The sequence below is a fragment of the Gadus macrocephalus genome, chromosome 12, assembly GCF_031168955.1.
Source record: "Gadus macrocephalus chromosome 12, ASM3116895v1".
In the NCBI taxonomy this organism is placed as follows: Eukaryota; Metazoa; Chordata; class Actinopteri; order Gadiformes; family Gadidae; genus Gadus; species Gadus macrocephalus.
Genome location: NC_082393.1, coordinates 10,141,756 through 10,160,475, shown reverse-complemented (window position 1 = coordinate 10,160,475; position 18,720 = coordinate 10,141,756). Strand labels below are relative to the sequence as shown.

Sequence of the window (18,720 nt, the reverse complement as noted above, 5' to 3'; positions counted from 1 at the left end):
ATTATATATGCGTTATTTTACGGGACTGGAAGCGGAGAAAGTTTTTGTCGGTGGTGGGGAGGGGAGCGACGACATTTTGTCATGTCATAACAAGATATCGTGTTATATGATCAATTCTAAATACTTGTGTTTGTAAAGCTATGGAGGAAAGTCTGAAAGAATTATTGGACCTCCTGTCTTTGGGAACATTCCTGAATCGGTTTGATAAGTCCCAGAAATTAGGTGCGCTTCGAAATTCACAATAAAGGGTAGGTATCTGAAATACATGATTGTTTATAACGTCTTTATTGAAGATTTCAGGGGTACAGTATGTGAAAAGACCAATCGCCTCTATCAACTAGTGCTCCCACTGCAGAATCACGTTATTTTACACCACTACTTGTATCTGCTCTGCACATGCCATCCCGCATCAGAGTCAGGTATCCAACGAGTGACGCTCTTATTCCCGCTCGCTCTCTTTGCTTGACAGCAATCTAGCATCTGGGATCGATTGATATTCGTTGGGTCCCCGGATGTTAACACCGAATTTCATACATTGAATTTTGCAACTGAATTTGGCATGTTGAATTTGGGGACGTTGAAAATATTTAAGTTGAATTTTCTAACCTTGAATATTTGAGTTTGAGTTTTTTAACATTGAAAAATAGAGCTGGAAATGATTTATTGAGTTAAATTCGGTGGCAAAAATCCAGATACGTTATTTTAATGCATAAATATTCAGTGCTTAAAATTCAATGGCTTTTTGTTTTCAAAATCCGATGACACAGATTTACTTCCATAGATATACTTCCATACCGAGCACCGTTCATTTGTGAACCTGGCTGGTGTATGGTCTTCTAACAACTATACTGCTGCATATCCTGTAGTAGTTTTCCAAATGTATTCATGGTATAGCCAATGAAAACAGTAATAGATAACTTCAGCCGAGTTTCTTCTGTGCACATTGTCTAATATCCCTTTCACTACACATATATATATATATATATATATATATATATATATATATATATTTGTTTATCTCTATGCACACACATCCCCTGAGGGTAAGCAGAACTGAGGGAAACAAACAAATGGATGTCTACACGTTTTTGTATAATAGTTGAAACATCAGATGAGCAAACACATAAAGTAGTCTACAACCATGTCGGCTCACATACTCTCATCACAGGTTGCAACGTCTCACACGCACACACACACACACACACACACATCCAGTAGGCTATAGAGAGGCTTAATATTTCGAAACAAGGTCTTCCAATGGCAAATAGACCACGAATGTAGACATGACCTGTTCCAGGTCAGCGTGGTGTTGCCCTGCCGTACAGAAGCACGGTGCACTGTTTCCTGTGTACTACCCACAGTTCTTCTCGTCACCAGAGAATCAGTGTCCAACACTCTTTCTCCTTCCACTCTGTTCCTTCAGAAGCTCTTGGCCGCAGTCCTAAAACATGAGATCTCTGAAGGTACATTTCAGGATTTTTAAACAGCACCGGCACAAGAGCATGAGCAGTGGTTTATACAATGTTTTCCATTCTTCACATTTGATATGGTTTATTTTTTTTTATTTAGTCAAGACATAATGTTGCATAATGATTAAATAGAAAATAAATAACTGTCAGTGATGTTACAGGATAATGTTGCTATCAGGGGGCAGGCAATAGATTGACACAAGCATCACGTTGAACTAACTGAACTAAATGGGCCACTAACAAGGCCCATCTGTCTCATATCCCCTTGGACCGGCAGCCTCCAAGATTTAGCTCTCAGTAGAATCTGACATTAAAGAAGTGAGCAGAGATACATAATATAATACAGTCATCCACAAAATAGGCTACCACAGTTTGTCCTTTAGACTAAAATGAAGAGCCATACTTGTCAAAATCGTGCTCTACATTCAGTCAGATACCACAGTGGAGATGGATCACGTGGACAACAACCAGATGTTTTAACAGGACACTTCTGTCAGGTCCCTTATCACACGCTACCCCTCTTAGGACACTAGGGTTGCGGTTGGATAGTAAAGAGAAATACGTCCTATGCTACTCCTTTGCTAACCTATTCTCCTTGACCTTGACGGAAAGCGTCATGAGGTCAAGGAAAGATGTGAAGGAGAATGCATAAGGACTTATAATTGTCGGTAGATCATGTTGATCATTGTTGATCATTTGTGTCTGCCACATCGTCGTTTTAAATGTGGGACGGCATTATCTCCTTACTTTAGTAAATGATGGTCCGGTGTACCCTATGCTAACACAGATAAGAAAGGCAGCATTGAAGCACTTTTCCTTCGATTTTAGAGAATTCGAATAGCTCCTATCATGGCTGCCATCTAGATACTTCCGGGTCATTTAAGTTAGTTAGGAACCTTCCTAAGCAATGACACTATCTGACAGCAGCCTAGAACACTATGATCTGTGAGGGTTTTGCTAGTGTGCGCCTCATGTCTGCCTCTGGGATGCTAGCAAATTCAAATCGCAAACCATAGGAGGAAGTTGTCACCAAAAAGCAGCGTGACGTAAATGACACTCATCTCATGTAACTTTTCGCTTTGTAAATCTAACTATATATTACAGATATGTATGAAGTGTTTAGCACGTATAGCCAGCACCTTTCCAGAGAACATAAAAAATATGCTGAATATGGTACAAATATAACGACAATTATCAATTACATTTCTGGTTAAACCTGCACCCATCTGTAGTTGTGCTTCTAACACAGCCCCTCTGCTGCCAATAGAGCAACACACATCTAAAAAATGCCCCATGATGTAACGTACCTTGTGTGAACAATTGTAAAGTATTGGTACTGTATGAATGGTACTGTACATTTGCTATTTCTAAATCTGTATTACTTTTGAACACTGCAATGCCAAGTGTAGAAATTCTTGTTTACAGCTAACTTGGATTCTGGGGCTATCTAAGCTGAAGACCAACAAGACGTTTGGTCTCCGAAATTGGTCAAATTAATTAGAAAATGGTTGGAACGTGTTTTCTGCGATCTAGGAGTTCCCCAGGATCGATAGTCGATAATTAATTTCAGACCTAATGTGAGAAAAAATAATAAATGCATATGATTCTTATCAATAGAAGTACAATATTTTGAGGAAATTTAGCCTGAATATGAACAACCTGTTATGGATAACCTTATCCTTGAGCAAAAACAAAACACTGAATGCACATTTGTGTCAGGAAATATATCCAAAACTTCCATTACTGCTCTGGGCCTCGTTTCCCAATAACGATGGATCTTCGCTCGTACGATCATTCTCATGATGGATCTTGCGAACCATCGTGAATTTCTTTGGAGCGTTTCCCGAAACTCCTCTTAACATGAACGCGCGTTCACTGCACTCACGACGTTCGTAGGATTGTAACAGTCCACTGACACTGCTGAAACCGGAGACGCAGGATTGTCGCAGGAAAATGGGGTTAATGAGGGTTAAAATATCTCCCCATCAAGGCCAACAGCAGAGAAGCCTACGAAAAGAATAGACTGCAATAATATGAATGCTAAAGATATTAAAACCCAATTGATTAGGCCTAGGCCAACATATGCTATATCAGCCCTAATCCTGAACGCACTGCATACATTTTTTATTTTTTTTATGAATGAAGACACCCGCATGCAATAATGAGTTCACGTCTGAGTGTAGACTACAAACGGGATTAACTGTGGTCCGGGATGTTCGTTACTGTCTAGACAGGGTCCAATAAATAGTGAACTTCATCACAGCCTCACCGAAGTGCCCACAGTGCTTAATGCAAACAATCGCAACAAAAAACGCCTGCAGAAATTCTCCGACACCCGCTGGTCTCAGCATGATGCATGTCTACAGTAGCCTGTGTCTTCTGTCATTGATCAATATGAGGACATTTTAACCATGATGGTTGAATTAAAATCAGAGGGAGACAGCAAGTGCAGCTCGAAAGCGACCTCCCACACAAGAGCAATGGAATCATTCGATTTTATTATATGCCTTGTGACGTGGCGTTTGATCGTTACATTTCGGCTGCGCATGTATTTTTGGAATTTTAAATTGCTGCAACAAATTATGTTGTCGTTGACTTCTAACATGTCTCTATCTTTGCTGTTTAAATCTAACAGTAGTCTATGAGTAATATATCGGCGGTAACTACTGTTTTTTGGTTGCGAAATTGCGCCCAACTGGGCATTCCGTGGTATTGGATGTGTTTCAATAAAACGCATCCAATACACGGAATGTCCGCTGGTGACGCTGTCACACCAAATTTGTACCGGCTGCCAAATTTGTACCGGGTACGTAATCAGTTGTCCGTTGCCAGGCAATGAACAACAGATTACGTAAGGGGTTGTCCGTTGCCAGGCAGGTTTCAGAAAACATTCCCGTTCATGTTGCCAAAGACGAAATAACATAATACAGATAACGGATCGCTAGATAACACTTGTTTTTACTTTATATTTGTATTGTACTTAATTGTTTAATCGAATTTAGCTTGTAAACTGAGTGTATAAAGCAGGTTTCGAAAAACATTTGTGCTCATGTTGCCAAAGACTAAATAACATTACACAGATAACCGATCGCTAGATAACACTTGTTTTTACTTTATATTTATATTGCATTTAATTGTTTAATCGAATTTGTAAAATAAGTGTTATCTGTCTTGTCGCGCTCAATGAACGAGTTTGCGAATGTTCTTGAACCTTCCTACGTCATTCGACGCGATCGTCCGCGATCGTCTGTTGCCAGGCAGGTTTGGAATGGATTACGTAAGGATGACGTACCCGGTACAAATTTGGCACCCGGTACAAATTTGGTGTGACAACGCCACTGAGGCTATAGTAGGCTAACGATGCTCTTAGCATCCTACGAGTACCCCTGGAGTCCTCGTTAGCTACGAGCATTTTCACAACGTTCGTTACCAACAATGCTTTCGGGAAACGGTGGGAAATCTGTACGATGCTCGTACGACGCACTTCACGATCCACTTTCGGGAAACGGGGCCCGGCTGGGTTCAATCTTCCACTATGGGCATATGCCCACAACAACAACAACAACAACAACAACAACAACAACCACAACCTTATAACCGGTTATCCATTCTCAGAACCAGCATGTGATACACCATGCTACTCCTAATGCTCTTCATTGGGTCAAGGCCTCTTCCATTCACTTGGTTGGAATCTCTGTCTGCTGGAGTTTGTCTTGTCGTTGAGGGCTGTTGCTCTGCAGGGTGCATTGCTTCAGGGCTGTGGTATGAGGGACCATGCAAACGGACAGACATTGTTGCCCCGGACACTACACTATATTAGGACGGGGTAGCTGTTGGAGGGGCTAGGGTTGGTTCCTCGTGATTCTCTCACTCTATTAGTCTGGACACAGTACTTGTCATTATCTATCATTATTGTCATTATCAAGTCTTTGTCATGGTAGAGAGGATGGTGGTGGAGCTGGGAATGAAGACAAGCTGGGGGTCCAAACAACTGATATGAAGGCAGATGTGAGCGGAGCAGCGATAGCATTAAGATCAGTGGTGGCAGGAGGAAAGTAAATGGGATCCTCTCTCTCTCTCTCTCTCTCTCTCTCTCTCTCTCTCTCTCTCTCTCTCTCTCCCCTCCACATGTCGTCTCACTGGGTCGCTCAGTAGAGAGGCTTTTGTCCTTGGCTATCAAATTCTGACCAGGCGTCATTGAGCTCCATGAAAATCATCTTGGCATATTGTTCGTAGGGCTGGCCAGTGGCCTGTGGGGAGAAGGAAGAAGTCACTAGTTTGTACGTCTTTACTTCCTCTCACATCTGCCAGAGGTGTATTATTTATCATACAATAACAATAATTGCACTGAATGAATCCATGGGATGCCCTATTGTTATCTATTAGGGATGTGAATAACTCAAATTTTCCATTCACAAAGGCATCCATGGATCGTCGGCAAGAAATCACTTAGTATCTTAAACGCAAAAAAACAACTACCTGCTAAGTAGTTCCAGTCAAATTGTCTGTTCAGCCTTCAAAACGAGAGCTGGTAAATTGTGAAAAATGCATTTAACTGTAATCCGAAAACGTTGTTATGTGCTATAGACACTATAGTATCTGTGGTATAAAGGCTGGGTCGAATTTCAATTGATAAATATGTACACTTTATGTTGAAAGTATAGACCGTCGCGATTCCCATTGAAATGAATGGCGTAGTGATTCGGTCTTCAAAACGAGAGCTGGTAAATTTTGAAAAATGAATTAAACTGTAATCAGACAACGCGGTTATATGCTATAGACCCTAGAGTATCTGTGATATTAAGGATGGGACAAATTTCGAATTATAAATATGTACAATGCATAATGTCGTTAGCTCTCGTTTCCGTTGCATAAGAACCTTACGAGAGGGGATTGTTCCATGTATAGTCAAACCCTCAGACGTTACCAGGGAAACAAAGTTATGGTTTGTGAAAACTTTATATTTTGATTGTAAAACGCATGAAAATATAGCCTAAATGAATGGTCTTAATTTATTTTCTATGGCAAGTGACCATGGTATAAGCGGGTAATGCCCTTGGACACCTGTCCAACATTAGTTCCGTCCTTTAATTCTTGTTTATTTGAATGGGAAAAAATGTTAAAATGTTAAAAGTCGACTTTGATCCTCACAAACGAATAATCCAAAAATCAGATATTCTGACCCATCCCTATTATTTATGCAAGTAATATGGTTTATTCAGATTATATTAGATGCTAGTTACTTTCATCAATAACATTATGTTTTTTTATCGACTTATTCAGTTGAAATTAAAATATCTTTGCTTTGTTTTACGTGAAGGAAACATAGGGCCTATAATTCAGTTTGAAAGTAGTTGTTAATGTTGGATATGTAGCACATTGATTCGGAACAGCTAAAGCAAAGGTGTCCCGTTGTTAAACAATAATGCATATCCATGGAACGTCATTGTCCAATCCGAATCAAGTACTCAACTATGCTGTGGTGTAAGAATGAATATTACAACTCTACAGTTCCTTTCACTGTACTAGAACGGTCCATCCCTATTTAGATTCAGACTAAGCAGGCAGAGACAGTTCTTCCACGCACCTTATCCGGATGGACCACGAGAACGGCCTTGCGGTACACCTTCTTCACCTGCTCGGGGGTCACCAAGTCAGCCATGCCAACGGGCCTCCAGCGCGTCTCTCCCTCCCACAGCACCGTGTGCATGGTGGACAGCAGCGCGCGGATGTTGCGTTCCTTACCCTCGATCCAGTCAAGGATCTGGGACACACACAAAGGGGAGGAGGAGGGGTAAGGTGGAGAAGCAGGGCTGGAGTAGCCCAGTGGAAGTCTATGTGAACAACAGGTCCACACAGGCAAATACACAGGTCGACATGGAAAGATGCCCCAGGCAAGTGGCCACAGAATCATTTTGTAAGTGGCTGTATTGAGATGACAGCAGTTTGAAAGAAAGAAGGATATATAATCATAGGATCGCAGGTTGGAATGGAACCTGGCTCACTAGGAGTACTGGCATGGTAAGCGCGCTAGCATGGTGAGTCACTGAGTCGAATGCCATTGTGTGAATTAACACAGTCCATTTAGTAGTGTTACGTGAATCATCTACAGCAGTGTTTCTCAGATGGGTGTTGGCAGACCCCTAGGGGTACTTTGAAGGGATTGCAGGGGGTACTAATCTTATTTATTAGGGGTCCGAGCAGCGAAGCTGCTTGGTCTGTAAAAGTCATACTGCAGCCTATACCTTAAGTCGAAAACTCTTGACATTTTCAGATATGGTTACCATTAACCCCCACTACGGCACTACCCATAAACCCAAATTTGTGGTACTGCACCCAAAGGTGGCTCTATTGTAAAAAATCATGAATTAGTCTTATTTCTCCTCACCAGATAGACCTGGACTAGGATTCCTTCAGAATATTAATCTCTAGAATCAGATGCATTTCTAAAACCCGGGTCTCTAGCCCTACAATTTTTTACTTTTCCCACAATTTCATATTAAAGCTAAACATGATAAAAAGATTCACAGGCTACAAAAATAATCAAAAATTCACTAAAATCGCCACGTAAAATCTTTAGACCAAGCCTCACAAAAAACATTGAACAGAATTTGTTTTATTTAGTTCTATTTGAGAAATATTGGCCAATAAAGTTGGAGCAGTTAGCCCATTTTACTTATATGACCATTTTGTTATTGTATAAAAAAACATACGACTATTATTAGGTGGATACCAATACCCCCCACTACCCATTAACCCAAATTGTGCTACTGCACCCACAAAGGTGGTGCTATTTAAAAAAAATATGTACTAGCCTTATTTCTCCTTACCAGATTGACCTGGACTCAAAATTCTTTCATCATATTCATCTCTAAAATCTAATTTTTTTTTGTCTTCTGCTCTAAAAATGTTTACTTTTCCCACAATTTCATAGAAAAGCCAAATGTCCACAGTCTCACCCCATTTTGCCTATATGACCATTTTGTTATTGTATAACTACCATACGTCTATTATTAGGTGGATACAATTAACAGTGCAAATTTTCAGATCTGTTCTCTTTTAAGAAAGCCCTTAATTCTCTTGTGAAATGTGTGCTTGGAGTTTTTTTTAATGTTTGCTTATCAATAGACATTTTCACTGTGTGAATGAAGCTTCATGCAGTTCAGGAATGTCAGTGGCTTAACAGGATAATGCCTTGTACTGGTGATCCTTAGGTTGAGAGTTCGAATCCTGATTAGAACATGCTGAACATGACATTCTGTCATTGCCACTCATTTAAGAAACACAACATTGAACAGCAACTGAAATTCATCAGGCAATCAATATTCCGACTCATTCATTTCCAAGAATCTGACTGCCAAGACACAGTATGGCATTAGGGGAACTTCTTTGTTAACCAATTTTCCTTCATAATTAAATCTGTCATATTTATATTTCTTCTGTTAGTGTTCTTGACTACAAAGGTTTAATTTCCCCAGAATTTCAAAGATTTTTTTAGGTATATGCTTTTAAAAAAGCCCTTAATTCACTTGAGAAATGTGTGCTTGGAGGTTTCTGGATGTTGTATGCTTATCAATAGACATTTTGACCAGGTGAATGAGGCTTATCAGTGGCTCAATAGGATAATGCCGTGTACAGGTGCTCCTTGGGTTGAGAGTTCGAATCCCGATTATAGCATGCTGAGCATGACATTTGGCCATTGCTTTGCAGCTCACCTGAAAGCCGAGGCACAGTATTGCATTAAGTGGAACATCTTCATCAACATCTTTCCTTCATAATTATTTGTCATATTTATATATCTTCTGTGTTCTTGACTTTAAATTTTGCTCGGACCCTGTTAATCACCGCTTGCGGTTATATTTCTTCTATATCTTTTATAATTGATTTCCCTACCCAAAATGTTGAGGAATACCTGGCTGCAATATCTTCTACAAAATCTACAAAAATAGTTTCCGAGCCACTGATCTATCGTGCATTTCTCTACCTTGAGCTTCTCAGGGTCCATCTCTTTGGCCATCTCCTCCTTCCTCATCTCAGCTATTGTCCTGGGTCCCTTCTTCTCCTTGGTCCCGCAGAAGCCCTGACCAGACAGCAGGTCATCAAAGTTGGCATTTGACACCTTTGGTCTAGGAGCTGCTAGGAACGGAGAGAGAGAGATGCCGTTAGTTATCTCAATTACTTATATATTTTTAAACCATATTTTGCAGGGGTATCGAAGCTCCAGGTATCACCACGACAACGCTGATGCATGAGAACCACCCCTGCCCTTAGAAACATGACTCACGCATCCCAGCCGAGGCCTTCTGCCCCACAGCACCTGGGGAGCCTCCGCCCATCGGATTGAAGTGGACGTTGTAGTTGGGTCTGTTCTGGGGAGAGCCGTGGGCTATGGGGGTGTGGCTGGGGCTGGGCTTGGACTGTGGGCTTGGGCCCGGGTGCGGCCACCCACCAGCTCCACCACACCCAATCCCACCAGCGACACCTCCACCACCAGGAGCACATCCAGCCACTGCCGGCCCAACACTACCAGCACCAGCACTACCAGGCTGCCAAGAGGGGAAGCCCACAACCCCGGCGTGTGTCGGCCAGCCCCCAACATGCTGCGGGGAGGGGGGGGGCCTGGAGGGGGAGCCCATGGGTGGGAAGACCGGGGTGGTGCCCGTTGGGGTGGTGGGCTTACTGGAAAAGCCGGAGCCTCCTGATGGGAAGAGGAATAGTCAGGGGCAGAAATGGGACGAAGGGGGATGGTGAGAGAAAGTTTGAAATAAATGAATAAAGAGCAAACTGAAACAGAAAAATATATGAAATGTGAACCCTAAACAAAACCCAAGGGTGTTATTTGTCCTCAAAACGTTAATCTATGCCATTTTATCAGTCAAATAATTTAACCCAATTTAGCACAATTTAAAGAAAAAAGGGCAAAAAAACAACACTATTTGAACATTGGTTCCGTTCACTAGGTTGGGTTCTTTCGTGATATCTGAGGCACTTCCGAGGCACTCAGACGTCATGACCAAAGGGCACCAGAGGCGTGGTTTGTGTGGCCATGTGGAGTTCTGTCTGGGCAGCGGTTGACTGCGGCGTCTGAGAGAAAGCTGAGCTTTTCGAACACTTATAGTATAACGCCATTGAGTGTGTGGATGGTGAACCTCCGTCTGAGCAGCTATTCTTTTAATACCTGGGTCAGAGTATTAGGCTTCCCGGACACTTATAGTTTAACGCTACGGTGTTTGTTGATGGTGAAGCTCTGACTGAGCAGTGATGTCTTTGATGTCCGCTTCCGAGTGAGGGATAGGCTTTCCGGACACCTATAGTATAACGCTACGGTGTGTGGTGCTTTTCATATGCAACATTATTATGACGCTCATACACAACGACGGTACTAAAAAAGTATCATAAAGTTGGAGTGGGTCGTAATCATCAGAATAACACTCCTCCCTCTTTCCTAAAACTCCCAAAACGTATCCTTTTTTAATCTCAGTGTTCAACTTCCATCTGAAACCTTGGGTTCACTGGCTGTTTAACGTCTTATGGGCCTTCTCTGTGTTCTGCCGTGACTGTATAGGTCTCCGTCTTGTTGTCAACTCACCTCCGAGGCTGCCGAGGTCAGCAAAAGGGTCCAGCGTGTTTGGCTTGGACTGGTGGGTCGGGGTGCTGTGGACGGAGCCTGTGGGACTGCTTGTTGCCGAGCGACTGCCCACGCCAAAGCCTGCTGTAGGAAAAGGTAACAAAATGGTTAAAACAGACCCAGAGTCAGATTTAACGACCACAGGTCAGTTTAACACTGCGGTTTACCGACAAGGTGTTATTATTAACCCATTGACCTATCTGTGTGTTCAAGCAGGTTGTTCTATCATTTGTCCAATATGTTCCTCTACTCAATTTCACTATAGGGCACTGTTGGGTCGATGTTCAGTGTGTGTGTGTTTGTGTTTACTAGGATTAATCATTCATTTGATCTCACTCCAGGAGGCACGTATTCTCAGTTGAACAGATATTCAATGCCCCAATCAAATCATTGGGGACCTGCAGTGCAATGTGACCACAATAAAGTTTTACCCTGAGGGATCATTTACCATTAAGTGCTATAAAAAAGAAAAAAGGTAAAACTGACTTAAATGGTTCGGCATTATCACAGTGGCCCAAAACACAAGACAGTCCACGTGTGCAGAACCCAGCGTTGACTTCTTTTTATTCACTATGTTCCCTGCGGAGGAAGAGACGCGTTCAGAACGAGCATCTAGGGATGTTGTTTGTACCTGCGCCTGCCGGTCTGTTCCAGTCCCAACCTCCCATGGCGTTCTGCTGCTGCACGTTGACAGTAGGGGTGGTGGGTGGAACTGGGGAACCTCGGCCTATCAAAGAACAGGAGGAATAACTGCCAGGGTATGCTATTTTTGTATAGGCCTCACAGGCAAAATCTATAGGTGAATAAATGCCTGTAAATGGTTCTTGTGGAGTTTGCTCACAGTCAGGTGTGACGAAGCCAGTGATGATTAAACCATCAGTTTTTAATAGATCTCTCTTAAGTGTCTTTCACAGCTCCTATCTGGGTCTGTATCTCGTTATCCCACACGCCACGCCCGGACAGTTCCAGCCATAATGCACTAGATGAATGTGTGCGTGGGATCCACAGCAGGATTCTTCTGAGCAAATGCAAAAACACCAACCCTACCTCTGTGGTGAAATGGCTAAACAGGAGGATGGTGAGTGCATGGAGAATGCAGAAGGGTCCTTGAGTGCATGGAAAGAGCAAGTGCCATGCAGGAAGGGGTCGGGCTGCCCCACGTTACCTGGTCCCATGATGGAGCCCATCAGCTCCAGGGGCTTTGGTGTGGGGGCGGCTCCGAACGGGTTGAACGCTATGGGGGGAAGAAGAGAGTTTACATGAATACGTTTAGAAACAAGGACAACTCTTCCATTGCTCTCTTAAAAAAAGAGAGGGAAAAACATAGCAAACAGACTACAGGTTGGAGCGAGGCGTTTTTTTTTTTACGATTTTAGTCTTTTTATTGTTGAGTAAGACAGGAATGCATGGGAGAGAGATGGGAAGACATGCAGCAAAGGGCCACGGGCAGGAATCGAACCCTGGTCGCCGTGGAAAGGACTGGGCCTTTTTGGTACGCGCTCTACCCGGTGAACCACTGCCGCTCCCCGGAGCGAGGCAACTATTTACAATATTTCCATGTGGCACAGTCAATACATTTTGCTCAATTCCCTCTATTAAAGTGTTGATTGTAATGTCCGCCAGCCGTACAGAAGCCTGTATAATTAACGTTTTTATAAAGTGTAACGTGACGCAGACAAGCGCAGCACGGTAGAGTCAAAACGACTGGGCTTCACAGATAACGGCCCCAGAAATGTCCCGCAGCCTGCTGATCACCTGCTGGTGCGGGCGAGGGGCAGGGAGAGGCCCCGCTTGCCGCCACTTTGTGCGGCGTGGACTTGGCAGAGGAGGCTGCACTAGCCGGCGAGGACTGGGTCCCAAACAGGTCCCCCAGCAGGTCTGTGGTAGCGGCGGCACCAGTAGTGGTGTTGGTGTTGTTGTTAGCAACGGAGGCGGCGTGAGACGGCTGCCCGGCCGGGTCCATGGCCGCCCCGCCGAGACCCAGGAGGTCGGCCTCCACCGAGGTGGCAGCGGAGGTGGTGGAGGAGGGTTTTGCTGCGGCGGTGGTGCTGGTGATGCTCTGATGGCTGGAGAGAGAGAGGATCTCATCGTCCGAGGGTTCGCTCTCCTCCCCGTGGCCCCGGCCCTCCGGACCGCCGGGGGGCCGGCTAGGCTCTGTATGAGGGTGGCATCCGGAGGAATTAGTATTGGAGAAACGAGGGGAGAGAAGGAGTGATGGTGAATGAGGCAGAACAGGTGAGATTGGAGTAAATGCAGAGAGGAGAGAAGGATATAGACGAAGCTTTAAGATAAGAGGAAAAAAAAGAACGCACGGTGGAGAGAGAACAGGAAGACGAGGTACAAGGTAGGTAGCAAAACTCTAGTCAACTAGAGTTAACCGGTTATCTCTCGCTCTTCTCTAGGGGGCTATCTGCTAGGCTGTCACACACACACACACACACACACACACACACACACACACACACACACACACACACACACACACACACACACACACACACACACACACACACACACACACACACACACCTGCTACAAGGATCGGTCTCTGTTGTAATGGCTGCTTTGGGGGGGTTAAGAGGAAACTGTTGATTGGCTATTGGCTGTTTTTACCTTAAGGGAATAGTTTACTTTGGTAGAACCGTTTTTATAAATCCCTTTTACTTTGTAACACATTATTTGCCCGGTCACACATAACGTACCTTTGAGAATATCGAATAACAACTAAACTTATTTAGAAGGGCATTTTGACTGTTTGTACAAGGGAGGTAAAAATGTTCAACCAAAACAAAATAACTATATATAACAGGGCTGATTCAATTTCAATGTAATCAAATTACAGATATCTATAGCAATCACTCACAATGCCTTCCTCACTGATGTTTTTACGGTCTCCGAATTCTGGTTTGAATTGAAATTGAAATTTCCACTGCTTGCTAGAGATGTATTCTAGCTCTTGGCTGTGTTCTACTGTCTTACCCTCTAGATCCAACCCTTCCATCTCATCTTGTAGGGACAGAATTGTGAATAAGATTAGGCTTCATACAAATACATGTTGTTCCTACACATCTGTGTTGATCTGTACCTTCAGGCCTTTATCAGGCATGAGCATATCTTGTCTCTGTTTTTTATTTGTGTGTGTGTGTGTGCGTGTGTTAATGTCTTGACTTTATTGTCTCTGCGTGTTTGAAGGTTTCTCTGTGTGTGTGTGTGTGTGTGTGTGTGTGTGTGTGTGTGTGTGTGTGTGTGTGTGTGTGTGTCTGTGTCTGTGTGTGTGTGTGTGTGTGTGTGTGTGTGTGTGTGTGTGTGTGTGTGTGTGTGTGTGTGTGTGCGCATGTGTGTGTGTATCTAGTGTATATGCATGTGTGTAACTGTACGTGTACGTGCGTGTGCATGTGTTTGTGTGTCTACATACTGGGATGCAGTATTGTATCTGCAACCGCATATGTTTCGATGCAGGTGTGTGTGTGTGTGTGTGTGTGTGTGTGTGTGTGTGTGTGTGTGTGTGTGTGTGTGTGTGTGTGTGTGTGTGTGTGTGTGTGTGTGTGTGTGTGTGTGTGTGTGTGTGCGTGCGTGCGTTTACCAGCTATAGCAAGGGCGTCCTGGTGCTCCTGGTGACAGGTGAAGAGGACGTTTGGGCCAAGGTCTTTACAGGGGAACTGCTCCCAGGGCGGGGTGAGGTCCTTCTGCTTGTCTGTGGCCTCCACCTCCACCTCCACCATGATGCTGAACAACTCTGGGTACTTTTCAGGAGCATCGCACGCATCCAGCTCTGGTCTGCATGGAAGAGTGAACGCAAGAGAGAAAGGTGTGAGTGGATGTGGGCGCAGAGAGAGAGAGAGAGTGAGTGAGTGAGTGAGTGAGTGAGTGAGTGAGTGAGTGAGTGAGTGAGTGAGTGAGTGAGTGAGTGAGTGAGTGAGTGAGTGAGTGAGTGAGTGAGTGAGTGAGTGAGTGAGTGAGTGAGTGAGTGAGTGAGTGCGTGAGTGAGTGAGTGAGTGAGTGAGAGAGAGAGAGAGAGAGAGAGAGAGAGAGAGAGAGAGAGAGAGAGAGAGAGAGATGCACTCTTAAAACATTTGTTCAGAAGTTGCTTCATTGTGTATATTGTTCATTAAACATGTATACAACAATACATACAATATATTAAGTAACTTCATGTAATTTCAACAAATTGACACCAAAAATGTAAATTAATTTCAGCTCTGTGCAGATGAAAAAGCTTTTGGCTGGCTGGCTGGCAGGCAGGCGAGAGAGAGAGAGAGAGAGAGAGAGAGAGAGAGAGAGAGAGAGAGAGAGAGAGAGAGAGAGAGAGAGAGAGAGAGAGAGAGAGAGAGAGAGAGAGAGAGAGAGAGAGAGATTAGGAGTGTGAGTGTGAGGAGAGAGAGGAACGCGCATCAGGGAGAGAGAAAACGGCAGCTCACACACCACTAACTAATGTTCTTGATTGGTTTCCAAGGCATTTGATTCGATATTGAAATGCTTACTCATGTTAGTAAACGTAAATAAATACTATTGCATCAAATGGGTAACTATATTATTGGTAACTATATTATGTTATTATGTCATGTGGTATTGATATTGTAATTACTTGTTGAACTTCAACATGGTGCTGCCGGGTTCTATGAAGCCAGTGTGGAACTGCATCTGGAATATCTGGGTGTTGGACACCTGAGAACAGAGGAGACTTATTATACACTTAACATTACACTTGTATCTCACTCATTAGTTGTGAGTTGTTGTACGATTGATCTGTAGGTGGTATCGTATTGCATTGAGTGTCACAGCATCTTAAAATGCATCATATTCGCAAATCCAACAGAATTATTTCTTTATCTTCACTCTCCACTGATCTTTTCTTAAAGAGTTTATCTCTGTCTTTTAATACTGTATGGTACATATTATATGTGGTACACATGAGGTAGTATATGAATGAAGATTGCAGGAGAATAGTGCTGACATTCAGCGATGGCATTGCTGCCTTTTTTCCCCCTGCTCAACACCTAGGTTTGGCGTTCAGAATGTAGCCCACCAACTGATGGCATTTCAAAGCTGCTTCGGTTTGGATTAGACTGGTTATAGAAAGTCAAACAAAAATTATCTGATTTAATTCGTTTCGCGGAGCACCCAAATCGGGGTATCCGAGCGCTAGGTTGAACTTCAATGCTAAAACATTGTGTTGATCATTTAACACACAATAGGCCCCCAAAGCTTCTACAGCTGTGATGGAACCAAATTGGTACCCAGCTGGCCTTGGTACCTTGGCCTGCAGGCGGCCCCCGATGGTGGACCTCATATGGTAGAGGGAGATCACCACGTCCCCCTGGGCACTCACGCCCAGGGGGAACACCACCTTCCCGTCCTGCACACGGTATTCCCTGGAACATAGGGGGAGGTACGGGGGGAGGGGGAGGGACAGACAGAAAGTCAAACAGGAAAATACAGGAGTGGGTAAATATGCAAAATGTGGCGACGTGCTGTTTATTTTGTCTGAATATACATGTTATCCCTATAAATATTTGTTTCTGTTTGTTTGTTTCTAATTTGTGTGTGTGCATAAGCGTGCGTGTGCATCTGTGTGTGTGTGTGTGTGTGTGTTTGTGCGTGTGCATCCTTGTGTTTGTGTATGTGTGTGAATGCTTCTGTGTGTACATATGTTTGTGCATTTGTACGTATATGTGTGCATATTTGTTATTCTGTGTGTTTGTGTATGTGTGTGTGTGTGTTTGCGTGTGTGTACCTCATCCTCTCATAGTCCAGCGCTGTGCTGAAGATCCTGGTCTCTCCGATAAGGACGTCACAGAAGGGCCTGCAGCCGCTGCGCTGCTTGTTGAAGCAGGGCACGGGGCTCATTGTCAGGGCCTTGATCACCAGGGGCTTGGAGTGCGGCAGACTGGGCCTCTCCGACACCATGCTACACACGTAGCCGATGTACCTGCACCCAGGGGCGGACCAGGGCGGGGTGAGGGATGGTGCAGATGAAAAAGGTAAGAGCTTTTGGCTGGCAGGCAGGCAGGCAGGCAGGCAGGCAGGCAGGCAGGCAGGCAGGCAGGCAGGCAGGCAGGAGAGAGAGAGAGAGAGAGAGAGAGAGAGAGAGAGAGAGAGAGAGAGAGAGAGAGAGAGAGAGAGAGAGAGACTGCCAGATTGCTTGTGTCGTTCATTTATCTTCAATGTGTATTTGCCAATTCGATTTTCTTGAAACCATCGCGATTCAGCCAACGTATAGCATGCACGCACACAACCAGACACAACAACGATGAACAAGTCTGCAGAATACAGAGCATGTGCAACATAGTATATTTAGAATTCTATAAACTCTACGTGGACCGTAATCCCCCCCCCCCCCGCACTCCCCACCGCCGAAAATATCTTCCTGCGTGTCTGCATCCATGGTGTTTCTAGTCTTCAGCCCAACCTAACAGTCGACTCGTCTCCTCGGCTATGGAATCGCAACAATGAAGATAATGTGTTTATCAAAATGGAAAATGTAATTGAGTAAAGAGTAGAATTCTTAATCAAATATTTAATTGAGTAAGAGTAGAATTACAGAATTAAAGAGGACCTTGAAAAGGACCCGAAAAAACTTTTTCTTTACTAATTTGCGTTACTTGTAACGTGTTACTACCCACAACTGACACTACACACTATAACTCCCTCCCTGTTTGTTATTGTTATTGGGAGGAGAGAAAGGTAAAAACAAAAACATGATTGCAATGAACAATTTTCTTTTAAAGGGAACATAGCTTCAATGTCTGTGTTGGCATTGGCCCAAGAACACATATCTATAGATCTAAATACAGTGGTAGGCATACGTTTAAAAGCTAGTTATTTCATGGATCCAGGATACTATGCAACCCGGATGAAGTCACCTAGCCTAATAGCTCTTAGTTAGCCTAATGATTTTTCAAAGCAAATCAAACCAGCTAATAGGCTAACTGAAATAAAACCATGCCAATCTCTAGGTATGGTGAAGGGTGTGTGATGATGATGATGGCCTATTTTAATTCCAAAGGCTAAGGGAACTTAATCAGGATGCATAGTATCCTGGACCCATGAAATAACTGGCCTTTAAAAATAAAAATCTGGCTGCCTCTATAGGAATTGAACCTAGGGGTGTCTATTCTTATGCACCCTGTATTTTAATGGAGAACATTTATTTATTTACGATACATTATTCATTCACAAAGCAAATTGGTGTCCTTAAAGTTTTGATTTTTCCTAATTTGTTTAATTAAGGTAATTAAGATCAATTTCTAAAATATTCATTTTTATTCCTCCTTTTGGTCAACTTTAGCATGGGTGCCTAAACAAATGCCTACAACTGTATAAATAGATCTATTGATAGATCTATAGATCTATGTATACATATAGCGAGAGAGAAAGAGATATATAATATTACTTGAAGCTGTGTCATTACCTCTCAACTCTATCTTTATATAGAATGGTGTTTTATATGTGAACAAAGACAAAATAAGGATTGATTATCCAAGTCTATCAGAAAGTATGGAAAGATAACTATCATGATAACTCTCTCTTATGTGTTCTTGTCTTGTATGTCTCTCTCTCACCAGCCATGCATACAACCCTACCCCCTCCACACATAAACACACACACACACACACACACACA

The 18,720-nt window shown here is 43.4% G+C and overlaps 1 protein-coding gene across 11 annotated transcripts in view; it reads right to left on the bottom strand.

Moving 5' to 3' along the window:
• Positions 1–265: 265 nt before the first annotated feature.
• dnajc6 (DnaJ (Hsp40) homolog, subfamily C, member 6) overlaps positions 266–18,720 on the bottom strand; it is a 68,621-nt gene continuing 50,166 nt past the window's right edge. For 8 of the 11 annotated variants that reach the window (XM_060066669.1, XM_060066668.1, XM_060066670.1 and 5 more), the window contains 12 exons: positions 16,832–17,026; positions 16,352–16,469; positions 15,683–15,762; positions 14,681–14,874; positions 12,853–13,251; positions 12,263–12,331; positions 11,729–11,824; positions 11,059–11,181; positions 9,754–10,167; positions 9,454–9,605; positions 7,057–7,233; positions 266–5,719 (listed from right to left, as the gene is read on the bottom strand). In XM_060066669.1, coding sequence (XP_059922652.1) covers positions 5,618–5,719; positions 7,057–7,233; positions 9,454–9,605; positions 9,754–10,167; positions 11,059–11,181; positions 11,729–11,824; positions 12,263–12,331; positions 12,853–13,251; positions 14,681–14,874; positions 15,683–15,762; positions 16,352–16,469; positions 16,832–17,026 — 2,119 coding nt within the window. In that variant the 3' untranslated portion in view covers positions 266–5,617. The remainder of the gene's footprint in view (positions 5,720–7,056; positions 7,234–9,453; positions 9,606–9,753; positions 10,168–11,058; positions 11,182–11,728; positions 11,825–12,262; positions 12,332–12,852; positions 13,252–14,680; positions 14,875–15,682; positions 15,763–16,351; positions 16,470–16,831; positions 17,027–18,720) is intronic. The other 3 variants (XM_060066666.1, XM_060066667.1, XM_060066676.1) reach the window with 3 other exon arrangements.